General features: G+C 32.6%; 1 protein-coding gene across 2 annotated transcripts; it reads left to right on the forward strand.

The window, feature by feature from the left end:
* Nucleotides 1-5,483: 5,483 nt before the first annotated feature.
* Nucleotides 5,484-14,171, forward strand: LOC100792176 (ribosome biogenesis protein BMS1 homolog). 2 transcript variants are annotated; one of them, XM_006592065.4, is made up of 17 exons: nucleotides 5,484-5,907; nucleotides 5,992-6,082; nucleotides 6,197-6,315; nucleotides 6,460-6,650; nucleotides 6,785-6,995; nucleotides 7,679-7,919; nucleotides 8,292-8,722; nucleotides 8,990-9,086; nucleotides 9,302-9,498; nucleotides 9,698-10,050; nucleotides 10,819-10,918; nucleotides 10,987-11,205; nucleotides 11,731-11,970; nucleotides 12,104-12,313; nucleotides 12,443-12,712; nucleotides 12,819-13,028; nucleotides 13,638-14,171. In XM_006592065.4, exons 1-17 carry the CDS (start codon nucleotides 5,614-5,616, stop codon nucleotides 13,797-13,799), a joined length of 3,636 nt encoding a protein of 1,211 aa, XP_006592128.1. In that variant the 5' UTR covers nucleotides 5,484-5,613; the 3' UTR covers nucleotides 13,800-14,171. The 2 variants fall into 2 exon arrangements, with proteins under 2 accessions (XP_006592128.1, XP_006592129.1); XM_006592066.4 differs by having other exon boundaries at nucleotides 9,305-9,498.

Here is a 14,171-nt window from a genome sequence, read left to right on the forward strand (position 1 = left end):
TATCAAAATTTTTTAAAAAATGATAAGGATATATATCAACTTGTCTCAACTCGTCTCATAAACACCCATAATTTTATCTTTAATTATATATAATTATGTTTAGTAACAATTTAATGGAGAACAAAATTTCAATGAAAATAATTATGTTTTGCATGAGTTGATTTCCAATGATATAAATGTAGGATTTCAATGTTTAAGTTAGTATTTGTGTGAAGAAATTGGGAGTGAAAAAAGATAAAGAGTATACTTAAGACTTTTTATGGCTTGTTTATATCCTTTTATATAAGTTATAGTGATGTTTCTTGCATGACAAGACATGATAAACATCTCTAAGGTGAATGTCAATATTTTCAAGACCAAAGACTTCACTGTCTATGGTGGTGGCCATAGTGGCATGAAAAAAATGAGATCTATATATTAGATCTCTTGTTTATCATGTCTCATTCTTATTATAACCACTATCACAAACATCAATATCATTATTATTACTACTGTCAATGTCAACGTCAATGTTATTATCAGAAACATCATCATTAATATTGTTGTTATTGTCATCATTATCATCACCAGCAAACAAAAAGAGTCTTAACTAATTTTAATAGAATAAGAACTTTCAAAATAACTTTATTTTGAAACTAATAATTAGATAGAAAACTAAATCTAAATTTAAAAAAATTAAAATATGGTCGTTGTTTTTAAAATTTTCGAAACTTAACTAAAAATCATCCTAAATTTAGGCTAAACTTTAATTATTATTTTTTAAATATCTTCGATCCAATTTTTTTATAAAAAAAAGAAGATAAAGACTTAAAATATTAAAAATACTATTTTGGCATAAAAAATTATGTGAATTTTAAAATATTTTATAGGAATATAAAGATTTTTAAGACTTTTTTAAAAGACTTGTGGTTAGAATTTTGTAATTTGCATTTTAATGAATTTATTTTTTGAGATAAATATGTATGTTCAAGATCCAATCCATCATGTTATCAATTTTAGTAAAGAATTTATTTTATTATCATATTTATTATTTTATTAAATTGTTAATTTGAAGTCTTTAATTAAAATTAGAGACTTGTTATCATGATAGAAATTATGATAATGAAAAACAAGATCTTTATTATTTTAATCTAAATTATTCTTGATCATATGGTTATTGTGAATATGACATCAATAATTCAGATAAATCAATATAGATATAATGATATTTATTGGATAAGGATTAATAGATCTTATTTATTAAATTACATATATAGATGGTATATATGTGTATATGTCATCAGTGAACTAACTTAATTAAGAATTTCTAATAGTTAATATTACCATATGTCAATAGGAAGTTCTAAAAAATATATAATAGTTTCTTTTGACTTGAGATTATCATGGTAATTAACAAATTATTTGTTATATTTAAAGTTCGGATACCTAATGTCTTAAGACACTAATTGAATGAATATTGAATATGATTAAATACTTGTAGAAATAATGATTAATCAAGAAGGAGTATATCAACTCTAGGTAATGAGCTTGAGCTCTATGATAAAATTAAGACCTTCGCAAAAACAATTGAATGAAAGAAGAAAACAATTTCTTAAGTCATTCATTAATACAATGTGTTAACTTATTAGAGTTTGACAATAATATTATACTCTAAAGTTAATCTTGAGTTATAAATGATGAAGGAAAATATTGAGTTATTATTTCTTGAAGGTAAAAAATATTACTTCATGTTATTTGCACGTTAAGGAGTGTTGTTAGACTACCCACTATCACCGGTTTAGTATTGAACCTACAGGATTACACAAACGAGTATTCCAATCTTTGTAAAAGAAAATAATTTGTTTGATAATTAAATTAGAGAGTTTAATTTAATCAAATAAATATTTGAGTGGAATGTTATTATATTTTTTGCTAGCACCAATAATATAATTAATATAAAAAATGAGTATTATTTTATAAATCTGGAAGTTGTCCATAAAACGAGAATAATATTCTATTGCTACCTATCAATATTAGATCATGTGATTAATTAGTGTAATTAATCATGTGATTAATTGTGAATTATCTTTGTCTTATACTAGGAAGCTTCTTAAAATAAAATATATGAAATAATTTTTATTTTTATAAAGATAAAGAGATATGAAATTATTTAAAATAAATATTATTCTTTTTTTCTTTGAAAAAAATGTTTAAATCCACATCTCTTTAACATTATAAATAGAAACATCTACATGAGACAAAGTGCACTAGACAAAAACTAAAAAAGTTAAAGCCTTGTTTTAGACCTAGAAAGTAAAAGAGGATTTACTTTTTAGAGTTGCACTTATCAAAGAAATGATAGCAAAGATCGATCGATCTCTTGATAGCAAAGATTGATCGATCTCAGTGTAGATACACACGTAGAGTATTTACACAATTCATACATCCTGGTACACACATCCATTTTTTTCTATGTATTATTGTTGTATATTTTTAAATGCAAAATAGATCATAATTTTTTGCTGCAAGTGTTGAGAATACTTCTTTGTAACTATCATTTATAACATATGAATTCACAAGATTTGAAAAAAAAACTTTATAGATTTACAAGTTTAAAGGACTCCATGATTTTTTATATAACATTCAAAATTACTAAGAGTCAATGAAAAGCTAATTGATTCTAACCTCATGTCCTCCTATATAGCGTTTCTCTACTCTACTCTTTGCACTAGTATTTTCTCATTCCTGCACTTTGGGTTTGAATAATAGGTTCAAAATTGTGGTATTCATCAACCGATAATGTTTAAGATGAAATTTCGTCTAGTATTCTAATTGAAAATTCATCATAATGACATATTAACCCAAAGGGTTGGCACAGTGGCATATTGTCCCGTTGCGTTCACATGTAAAAATGATTTATTTAATAGAAGAATTCGTGTTCAATTCCCACCAAGTGTAATATTTCATTGGCTAAAAAAAAGTTATAAATGTCTACCCTGCCTTCAACGAAGAGAAAAACAATTATATATGATGGGAGGAATAAATGCTTAACATAGCCGACAAGAAAAGAAAGAAATAAAATATGGGAAAGTCTAAGTGTTTGGGTGTAATATTGTTGGAATACAAGTGTGAGTTGAGATTTCACATCGAGTATAAGTGAAAAAGTTGAGCATTATATAAGATGAGAAGAAGACTCATAAATGAGCCTTAAAATTTTGAGTTAAAGTGTTGTGTTAAGTTCCCTTATATGGTTGTTCATGACTCATTGGGGTAAATCTTCGGATTTACTCCCCTCGAATTCCCAACAAATATTTTATATTTTCTATTAAAAAATTTCATGAAATTCATCAAAATCCATCATAAAAATAATTCATCAAAATTCGCATACTTTTAAATATCACAAGATTTTTTATAAGTCATAAAAAATCTTAATTGACTCCTTAAAAATTCTAATTATCTTAATTGAATACCAGAAAATTTATTGTTATTATTTAAAATTCTTTAAAAATCCGAATTGAATACAGCCATAAGTTTAATATTAGAGGGAAAAAGCATAAACAAGCATGGTGGATTGTCTAGTTAGCAATAATCTGTGGAGTATTTGATCTCACCGTAATGACATTCTCTTAAATAAAGCTGTGGATTGAGAACTTTAAGTTCAGATCTTGGGATTGGATTAAAAATGCTATGAAAGGATTTGATGCCTCGTGGTATGTGTGGATCATGGATCCAGCACAATGTTTGCAATTGCTGTCATTATTTCTGGTGTGGTGTTTCACCTTGGCCACGAGTTTTGTAAACTTGGGGTTCTTTATGTTTGTTGGTGGCTAATGGTTTTTTGTATTAACATATGTTGTGGGCGATGAGTGTTGTACGTGAGCTTAATGGCTTTCGGGAATGCTCTTGTGCTGTAACAGTTTTTATCTGGGTATCCTTGAAAAATAATTTTTAGTGGAACCGATTTTGTTCATTTTTAGCAATAGAAAAAAAAATTATACATTAAAATTTGCATGGAAAAAAAGTAAAGAAATATTGCGGGAAAATATAAGGGTGTGTTTGGTTTACATTTTCATTTTCTGTTTTTATTTTCTGAAAATTGTTTTCATTTTCAAAAGATTAAAATTCTGAAAACATGTTTAGTTTGACGTATTGTTTTCTACTTTCAAGAAATGAAAACACTACGTTTTCAGGAGGAAATGTATTTTTAGATTTGATTAAAATTTCATTCTTTGTCAACCACGTTTTACTCACAATGAGGTTCCTGGTTTCAATGAAAATATTGAAATTGAGATCTTATTGTTTCTAATTTTTGGTTTTCAGAAAATATTTTTACTGAAAATAAAAATAGAAATTCAACCAAATGTATTTTCATTACCATTTTTTAGTTATAACGAAAATAAAAATAGAGAACCGCCAAACCAAATACCCCCAAGATTTTTTTGTGTGTTTTTCATCAGGGGTTTTAATTTTGTCAATTTATATTATTTTATTGTTGATCAAAATAATATGAGTTAGGTAGTTCATAGACCAAGCTAAATAATTAAAAAATAGGCTAAATTACTAAAGTTTCAGGCCACGGCCCAGGGATGGAACAAGGAAAAAATGTCATTAAAAATTATTACATGATAAGTAAAATTAATAATAACTAACTTCTACTTTTGATGCATAAAAAAAAGGAAGAAAGAGAATTGTTGACCCTATCAACCAAATGAATTAAAATTTTCAATTTTTTTCTTCTAAAAGAACGAAGACTTCATTTAATTCTTATACTTTAACAATATTATTGCAAATATTTTTTCAAACAGACTTGTCAAATGCTTGGGAGTGTTAACATCAAATAAGGGGGGCAAATTTTATTTTTCAACCCAGAAGCTAAGCAGTTTTTAGGGTTTTGGGGAGATGGATTGTGTTTCCCTTTCTAGACTGGTGAATCCTATTTGTTTTTTTGGTTTTACATACTTTCTAATATTGACCTTTTGATTACGTGGGTTTTTTTTGCTCATCAGAATTTGATAATTCTAATTTTATTAATTTTATGTAAAAAATAATGTTTTCAATAAATAAGGATGGATAAAATTAATTGAATTCACCCTTAATCTTTTTTTTGAGAGGGAATACTTCCCTAAGTTATTTTATCATTGTTTTTTTTTACGAAAACATATTTACACCACAACCAATTAAAACTTGAATGTATAATAATAATAAGTTATTATTATCATTATTACCAACTAATTAATTTTAAAGAATGTAATACAAGTTAAGTTATATTTTATAATTATTGTGCTTAATTTCTTTTATTGAACTTAAAATACTTTTGTCATTTGTCATATTATTTTTTTTATAGACTACTTTTCATTCAAATGTTTAATATAAGACAATACTTAATCATATACTCAAAACACAAATTGGATATCACTAAACAGTTGAATAGAGATCAGTGTTCACGTTGACTAATAATATTAGTATTTAAATTTATATTCATGTTTATTTTTAATTTTATTATTTCAATGTGTAACCATTGTACAAAACCCCATGAAGTTGCCGCCATTACCGTTCTGAAACTGGAAGCCGATAAACCCTAAACCCCACCAAACACTACACTGGCGAGAGACTTCATTGAGGGAACCTCTTTCGATGGCTGTCAACGACGCCGATCAATCCAATAAGGCTCATAGAACTCGTCAATCTGGTGCCAAAACCAACAAGAAGAAGACTAAGAAGAAGCAGAAGCTGAATCCCGATGACGTCGGAGGTGAGGATCCGAAGAAGCAAAACCCTAAGGCATTCGCCTTTTCTTCCTCCAACAAAGCCAAGCGCTTGCAATCACGCGCCGTCGAGAAAGAGCAGCGCCGCCTCCACGTTCCCGTCATCGACCGCTCCTACGGCGAGCCTGCTCCCTACGTCGTCGTCGTGCAGGGCCCTCCTCAGGTGCATATTATTCTATTCTCTTTTCTTTCTCTTGAATTCAACTCAACACAACGCAATTAGTTGCTAATCTTGCTCTGATTTCAGGTTGGGAAGTCACTGTTGATAAAGTCTTTGGTTAAGCATTACACGAAGCATAATTTGCCTGATGTGAGAGGTCCAATTACCATCGTATCAGGTTTGTGATTGTTTTTTCTATACCCATGCTTTTATTTGTTTATCAATGCATGTGTGTATTTCAGTATTTCTCTGGACTTGGTTAACGGTGATTTTTGTGTATCACATATGTCAGGGAAGCAAAGGCGGGTGCAGTTTGTGGAATGTCCGAATGATATCAATGGCATGATAGATGCCGCGAAGTTTGCCGATCTAGCACTTCTTCTTATCGATGGAAGTTATGGTTTCGAAATGGTGAGTTAGTTTTGAATGATGACAGGTTTGTGAATGTGTTTGTACTCATGTCGGGGTGCTACTGTGTGATTTTCTTGAAGTTGGTTCGGCATTAGTTTTTATAAAATAAGGATGCTATTTTTTGAGATTTTACTTCACTTGCAGGAAACCTTTGAGTTCCTTAACATATTGCAAGTTCATGGGTTCCCGAAGGTCATGGGGGTTCTCACCCATCTTGATAAATTCAAGGATGCGAAAAAGTTGAGGAAAACAAAACAGCGACTCAAACACCGGTTTTGGACTGAAATATATGATGGTGCTAAACTATTTTACTTATCGGGCCTTATTCATGGAAAGTAAGTTGTTACTATGTACCTGTTTTGTTGTTATACATTTTCTTCTTTGATATGTCCATGTCAATGCTTAATAGTGTTTGCTAAGCCTTGTTACTACTCTTACTTTACAGTACTGACTTCCCTTAATTGAACAGGTATGTCAAGCGTGAAGTTCACAATCTTGCTCGATTTATTTCAGTCATGAAGTTTCATCCTTTATCTTGGCGAACTTCCCACTCTTATGTTATGGTAGATCGTTTTGAAGACATCACTCCTCCTGAAAAAGTGCACGCAAATAATAAATGTGACAGAAAAGTCACTCTTTATGGTTATCTTAGAGGCTGTAATTTGAAAATGGGCAATAAGGTGTGTTCAACAGTTCTACTATATTATTGCCTTTAGCTGAAACTAAATTCATTAGAATCTGAAGCTTTTCGGAAGAATGCACCTGGGATATTTCTCAATTGATACTTAAGATGGTTCAGAACAATAATTTTTTGATTATATTAATATTCCTCTGTTTATTGTTAGCTCAAAGTTCACATTGTTTTGTCCTGATTTAACTTAAACAAATTCATGCTTTATTTGTTGATTCTATTGCAGTATAATGTTTGTTAACAACCAATTAGTGGAAAGTGGAGAAATTACGATCTCAATGTGATCTTAAATCTTATTATTTGTTTCTCTAATTTTCTTCATAATAATTTTGCTTAAATTTAATTTCAAAACGTCAATGCATTTACTTGATACATGTTTATCAACCACTAATTTGCTATTTATTCTCTATTTATGCACTCTAGCAACCATTTCCCCCTGAAATATCCAAGTACTCTTTCCTTCTTCGTAAGGGATTTCAATGTATATATTACATTAAAAGAGTTCAGTTATGGCATAGTTTCATGGTTTTAGCTTTGTTACTTGCTAGAAATGTTCAATTCATTTAGACTATCTGCATAGAGCAATAGTGATCCGATGGCACTTGGAAGTATTATGTTTATGTGTTCCCAAATATTGGTATTCTAATCAGTTCTTCGGAATTTGGAAATCAGGTGCACATAGCAGGAGTGGGTGATTATAGTTTAGCTGGTATTACTGCTTTACCTGATCCTTGTCCTCTTCCATCTGCTGCAAAAAAGAAAGGACTGCGTGATAAGGAAAAATTATTTTATGCTCCCATGTCTGGGCTTGGGGATCTTCTATATGACAAAGATGCTGTATACATAAATATTAATGACCACCTTGTTCAATTCTCAAAAGTTGATGATGAAAACTCTGCTATGACGGGCAAAGGTCAGTAGATAGTTTCCTGTTCTTCATGCATTTTATTTTTATCCTTGTTCGCTAAATCATATTGTGGTCATACGGTGGAAGAATAGAATATATTTCATGCATTTATCTTTGTGAAATTATATTATGATCATTTGGTGGCACCGTGGCAGATCTTTACAGAAAATTTCAAGGTATTGTCATGGAACTTTTATCATGAAACCATATTATGTTCATATGGTGCCAGTTATCTATAGTACTCTTTTTTTACCTGTATCATTTTAATATAATTACCGGTAACAATAGTGTACTTGTTTGTTTTGCTTTTCCAATTTCTTCCCACTTCCAATTTTTTATTTTTACTAAAATTTTGTCTCATACATACACTTTGGACAGGAAAAGGCAGCGATGTAGGGGAGGATTTGGTGAAATCACTACAGAATATCAAATACTCAATCAATGAAAAACTAGAGAACAGCTTTATCAATATTTTTGGTCAAAAGGCAAATGTGTCATCGGGAGCTCTAGGTGATGCACATGGCACAAACAAGAATGTTGAACAGAATGACAAAACAGAAGCTTTGGATAAATATCAGCCTGGGACTGGTGAAGATAATAACAAAACGGATTTGGATGTTTCAGAATCATCTGATCGGGATGAAGATGATGCCACTGACAGCGAAGCCTCTGGTTCTGATGAAGACAAAGATGCACCAAATAGTAATGCTAGGAATGGAGTCCACTTGCAAGAACATATTGATTTTCAAGATGGAAGATGGAGGAGAAGAGCAATATTTGGAAATGATGTTGATCAAAATGATCTGATGGTGAGCTTTAAGCAATTTGTGTTTGTTTTTGAGTCACGCCTCACTTATACCCACAGGAAAGAAACTAGATTGTGTTAAGGCCATTCCCTCAGTTATTATTTCTTCTTCCAGGAATCTGTGTACATAGGCTCAAGCTAAAAATTTTATTGAATTACTGATTGTGCAGTTAATAAAATTATTTTTCTTTTGTTTGTGATATGTGTATCAGTTTGCATTGATTAATGCTCTACTGGGTTACTCATAATTTCAGACTGACTTCATTGATAGGATTCAGAAGGGGATGAGGATGGTGCTACCAGTAATGATGATGTAGAATCTTCAGAAGAAGAGGAGGAAGATGGCAATGATAATGATGACACAAATGGTGCAGTTTTCCTCCTATCTTTGTTAAGATTTATATCTTGTCTGTTTTTATCTGGCTGTATAAATTTGTTTTATTCATGCTCTCATCTCAGTACTAGGTTTTGGTAAATCCTTGTAAATTAATCAATGTTCTTATCCCTTGTTAATTGCTACAAGTCAGTTGTTACTGGAGGGTTTATATTTTTTCTGACATTTCTTTCTTGATTTTCCTCATAGAAGATGACACGGGTAACGTTTCCAAGTGGAAAGAGTCTTTGGCAGAAAGAACTCTCTCACGGAAAACTCCTAGTTTGATGCAACTTGTGTACGGGGAATCTACTATTAATTCCACCACTATAAACAGAGAGAATGATAATAGTGGAGATGAGGAAAGTGATGATGACTTTTTTAAGCCCATAGAAGAAGTGAAAAAGGTTGGTCCTTTACTACCTTGCAGTTGCAGGACTTGGCAATGCTTCTTGCATGTCAATGACAATTAAAAAAAGCACTATTTGAAATGTACATGTTGTATATTTAAAAATCCTCATTTAAATTTAGTGAGCTCTCAGATTATGTTCTTATTTGCTTCATAAACTAAGGAACTGTGTTTGCTTTTGTCTTTAAAATATATAGCTAAACATGAGAGATGGATTGAATGATGATGGGATGTTCAACACTGAGGATTGTGCGAAGTGTACACAATTTGTGGTTCAGAGATGGGATGAGAATGATAATGAGGAGATTCGCAACCGATTTGTGTCTGGCAATGTGGCAAAGGCTGCACTTAGAAATGCTTTACCGGCAGCTAATACTGAAGAGGACAATGATGACGTCTATGCTGACTTTGAAGATTTGGAAACAGGAGAAAAGCATGAGAATCATCGGACAGATGCTGCTTTTGCTGCAACAACTCACAAGGGAGATGATTTAGAAGCTGAGGAGCGGAGGCTCAAGAAACTTGCTCTTCGTGCTAAATTTGACTCTCAATATCCTTTTATCTCTCTTTGTATACCTTATTTAATATGGACTGTTACTTCCAATAACCCCACCCCCCTCTTCTGTAAAAAAACTAGTTTTTCTTGGAATAAAGGAGAATGCCACATTTATTGCTTTAAGGTTCTGACTTTGGTAGAATCATGGCTTTAAATAACATACATAACTTCTGTCTTATCCAAAGGTTAACACCCACTCTAACATGCAAAAAAAAAAAAAAAATCCTCCATAGGACTAGGCCTATGTTTGGTTTTAAGTTACAGAAGTACTTTTGCAATTCCAATAGAAAATTGTGTGTTCCAATGCATGAATTTGACAAGGAACGATTTGTTGCTTTGGAAGTAAAAGTACTTTTGAGCTCTCCCAACTTTAATCCAAACATGCACTAGAAAGTATAGCAATATAGCAACATTTTTTTTGTTGTTTTCTAATGCTGTCTTGCACTTGTTACCTGGGTCCTAGCGGTGGAGCTTCTTTCGGTTGAGTTTTTCTCGTCCTTTCACTTTCATCACTGCCAATGCTTGATGTTTTTCTCCATAATTGAGGTCCAAGCTAACTCAGTGATGGATGGACTACATACAAAACTTCATCAAGGCCCTGTCTCCTAACTTGAGTAATAATAAGGATCTTATGGCTCAGCCATTGATGTGATAACAGTATGGAATATGAAGCTTCTACTTTTTGTTTGATCCTGATTCATTATATTAAAAGAAAATTGTTGGGCATTATGACACTATTTTGTTACCTTAATTGTGATTCACATTTGATGATGACTCTGGGTCACAAGAGGAAGATACGGGTAATGAAAATGAAGTCAAGTTCCATCGTGGTCAAGCTAATGAAAGTAGCTATTTTGACAAGGTAAATTGCTTACATTAGGTCTCAACTACCATGTTATATGGTGGATACTGACTCTTGGTTTTTGCCAGTTGAAAGAGGAGATTGAACTCCAGAAACAAATGAATATAGCCGAACTCAATGATCTTGATGAGGCTACTCGATTGGAGATAGAAGGCTTCCAAACAGGAACATATCTAAGATTGGAGATTCGTGATGTTCCTTGTGAGATGGTTGAATACTTTGATCCCTACCATCCAATATTGGTTGGAGGGATTGGTATAGGGGAGGAAAATGTTGGATACATGCAGGTCAGTGGAATTTTTAAAGCATAATTCCTTATAAAGTTTAAATCAAATCCACAGGTGTTATAAACATCTTTAAGTCAATATTGGATGCCAAAAATGTCTACGATTGGGTGGTGATATTATAAGGGAAATATATGTTCATTCAAAGCAAAATTGGTTGGAATTTCTACTTGGCCTGATTGTTTAATGCAATAATCTCAAGGGCAAGAGACGTGTTACCATCACAAAACTTGGTAGAGCATCAAAGTGAGTATATCCTGTATTTAGGTTTGGAATAGTGCTTATAGCTGCATGCCAGGATGGTCTGCATAGGAGTTCCTGTTGATGCTGAAGAGACAAAACATTTTCTCTGTTTTGTGAATGGTAACATGGACCACCTATATGTAAGGAAAGGAACGCAATGAGCTGTTTGTGTAGAAGATGAAAACTTGACTTCAAAAACATGTTAATTAGCAGTCCTGAGTTCAATTTTTCAAGTTGATTGAAAATTGAAACTTTCTTGTCTTTCTTTTTTCTCTTTGCTTCCAGGCCAGGTTAAAGCGGCACAGGTGGCACAAGAAAGTTTTGAAGACTAGAGACCCAATTATTGTATCTGTTGGATGGAGGCGTTACCAAACGACCCCAATTTATGCCATTGAGGATAGTAATGGAAGGCATCGTATGCTAAAATATACTCCAGAGCACATGCATTGCCTTGCTATGTTTTGGGGCCCTCTTGCTCCTCCCAACACTGGGGTTGTAGCCATTCAGAATTTATCAAACAATCAGGTTAAGCAGTATATTCCTTTTTGTTGTTAAATGCCCTTCCTTTAATTCATCTCAAACTATGGGAGGTTTGTTTTTGTAGGTTTTTCTGTTATAATTTTGCTTAGTGCCTGAGAGGATGTATTCTGTTTATCAGGCAACATTTAGGATTACTGCAACTGCAGTTGTACTTGAGTTTAATCATGCAGCAAGGATAGTGAAGAAAATCAAATTGGTTGGTTATCCATGCAAGATATTCAAGAAGACAGCACTTATCAAGGATATGTTTACTTCAGATCTTGAAGTAGCTCGGTTTGAAGGTGCAGCTATTCGGACAGTCAGTGGGATCAGGGGGCAGGTCAAGAAGGTCTGTTAATTGTCAAATTGAGACAATGACATATATTATACTGATGATTTGTTTTGGTAGTTTCAGTTGGATATGTATAATTTAATTTGCCATCTATTTTGTGCTAAGTTATTTTCTTTAATCTGGCAGGCTGCAAAAGAAGAGATAGGTAATCAAGCGAAAAGGAAGGGAGGGCAAACCAAAGAAGGAATTGCTAGGTGTACTTTTGAAGACAAAATTCTGATGAGTGACATTGTTTTCCTGCGTGCATGGACTCAAGTTGAAGTTCCTCAGTTTTATAATCCATTGACAACAGCATTGCAGCCTCGTGACATGACCTGGAAAGGAATGAGAACTGTCGCAGAATTGAGAAGAGAACACAATCTTCCTATTCCTGTAAATAAAGATTCACTTTACAAGGTATGTTCTAGTTTGATACCAGTGGATCATTTCGCTTCCTGATGCACTTTGATACATTTCTCCTCCGTTATGGTTGTGTCTACTTATTTTCCTTTTCTTTTGGCAGAAAATTGAAAGAAAACCTAGAAAGTTCAATCCATTGGTGATTCCCAAGTCTCTACAAGCGAGTCTACCCTTTGCATCAAAACCGAAGGATATATCCAAGCGTAATAAGCCGTTACTTGAAGAGAGAAGGGGAAGGGGTGTTGTCATGGAACCTCGAGAGCGCAAAGTTCATGCTCTTGTTCAACACCTTCAGTTAATAAATAGTGAGAAGGTAAGTATGTTAGCTGATAGTTTGTTTGCTTGACTTTTGTTATTTGAATTTCTATTCTGGATTTCTTAGCAGACTGTGAAATTGGCTTGGGATTATACTCCTTTGCTAAAAAGTATTTCTGTTCCATTTTAAATTTGAGAATGACTCAACTTCAAACACAGTAAATCTGCCTTTTATTTCACTCAAATTCTAAGAAAGCTTGCATTAACCATTAGCCAATGACTTTGTAGCTTAATGGCTGCCGTCCTCTGGAAATACTTGATCCTGGGTTCTATTGCTAACCCAGCAGTTACAGTGCATTTATTAATATGTTTCTCCATCACATAGGTCTTTGGTTGGACCTTCCTTTTAACTAAATAATATAGTAGTCATGATTAATCTGTAAATTTGAAAACTCAATTACAACTCTTGATGGTTTATTTCTTTTCCTTTTCTTGCCTCAAGATATTGATGGTCAATCGTCAATGTCTTAATAACTAACCATTCTATAGACTTTCCTGTTGAGAAATTTATTTCAAGTTGACTAACGTGTAATTTCTTTCTATTGAAGCACTAACATTGTCACTGTGCATGTCTTTTGACATACTCTATTTTCTGAGCCTCTTGCAGGTCAAAAAGAGAAAGCTTAAGGAAGAGAATAAGAGGAAAGCACTTGAGGCAGAGAGAACCAAAGAAGAGCAGTTGTTGAGAAAGCGCCAGAGAGAAGAGAGACGAGACAAATACCGGAAGGAAGACAAGCAGAATAAGAAGATTCGGAGAGCAGAGGTTTGAGTTTACGACTTGAAATTGTCGAGGTAAATTAATTTTGAGGACAAAAAGAGAAATTACGGATTCAGCATCGTGTAGATTGTTTTTTGAAATGGTGCTACAGATTTGTGAAATTACGGGCAACATTGATAGATAAAAATGCTCGGGGATGGAAATTAGTGAGATGAGATTTAAGCGGGCTTCGGCTTCGGCTTCTAAATCATGTTACTTGTTATTACTACAAATTTATAGGTCAGTTAATAGATAATTTTTTTTTTCGTGTTGTTATTAGTTAGCTTCGTAACTCGTCTTGAATATCAATTTTGATCGAGGAGTTGACCCTTCAACCGTGCTTGTGTAAAAATATTATTTCAAATTCCATGGAAAATTAATTTC

The sequence above is a fragment of the Glycine max genome, chromosome 12 (assembly GCF_000004515.6).
Source record: "Glycine max cultivar Williams 82 chromosome 12, Glycine_max_v4.0, whole genome shotgun sequence".
NCBI lineage: Eukaryota > Viridiplantae > Streptophyta > Magnoliopsida > Fabales > Fabaceae > Glycine > Glycine max.

Bases quoted from the DNA above. Each gene is read 5' to 3' on its own strand.
- LOC100792176 (XM_006592065.4), top strand. From the start codon at position 5,614: ATGGCTGTCAACGACGCCGATCAATCCAATAAGGCTCATAGAACTCGT. The intron at 6,083-6,196 runs GTTTGTGATTGT...CACATATGTCAG, and splicing joins TCCAATTACCATCGTATCAG to GGAAGCAAAGGCGGGTGCAG. The intron at 10,919-10,986 runs GTAAATTGCTTA...GGTTTTTGCCAG, and splicing joins AAAGTAGCTATTTTGACAAG to TTGAAAGAGGAGATTGAACT.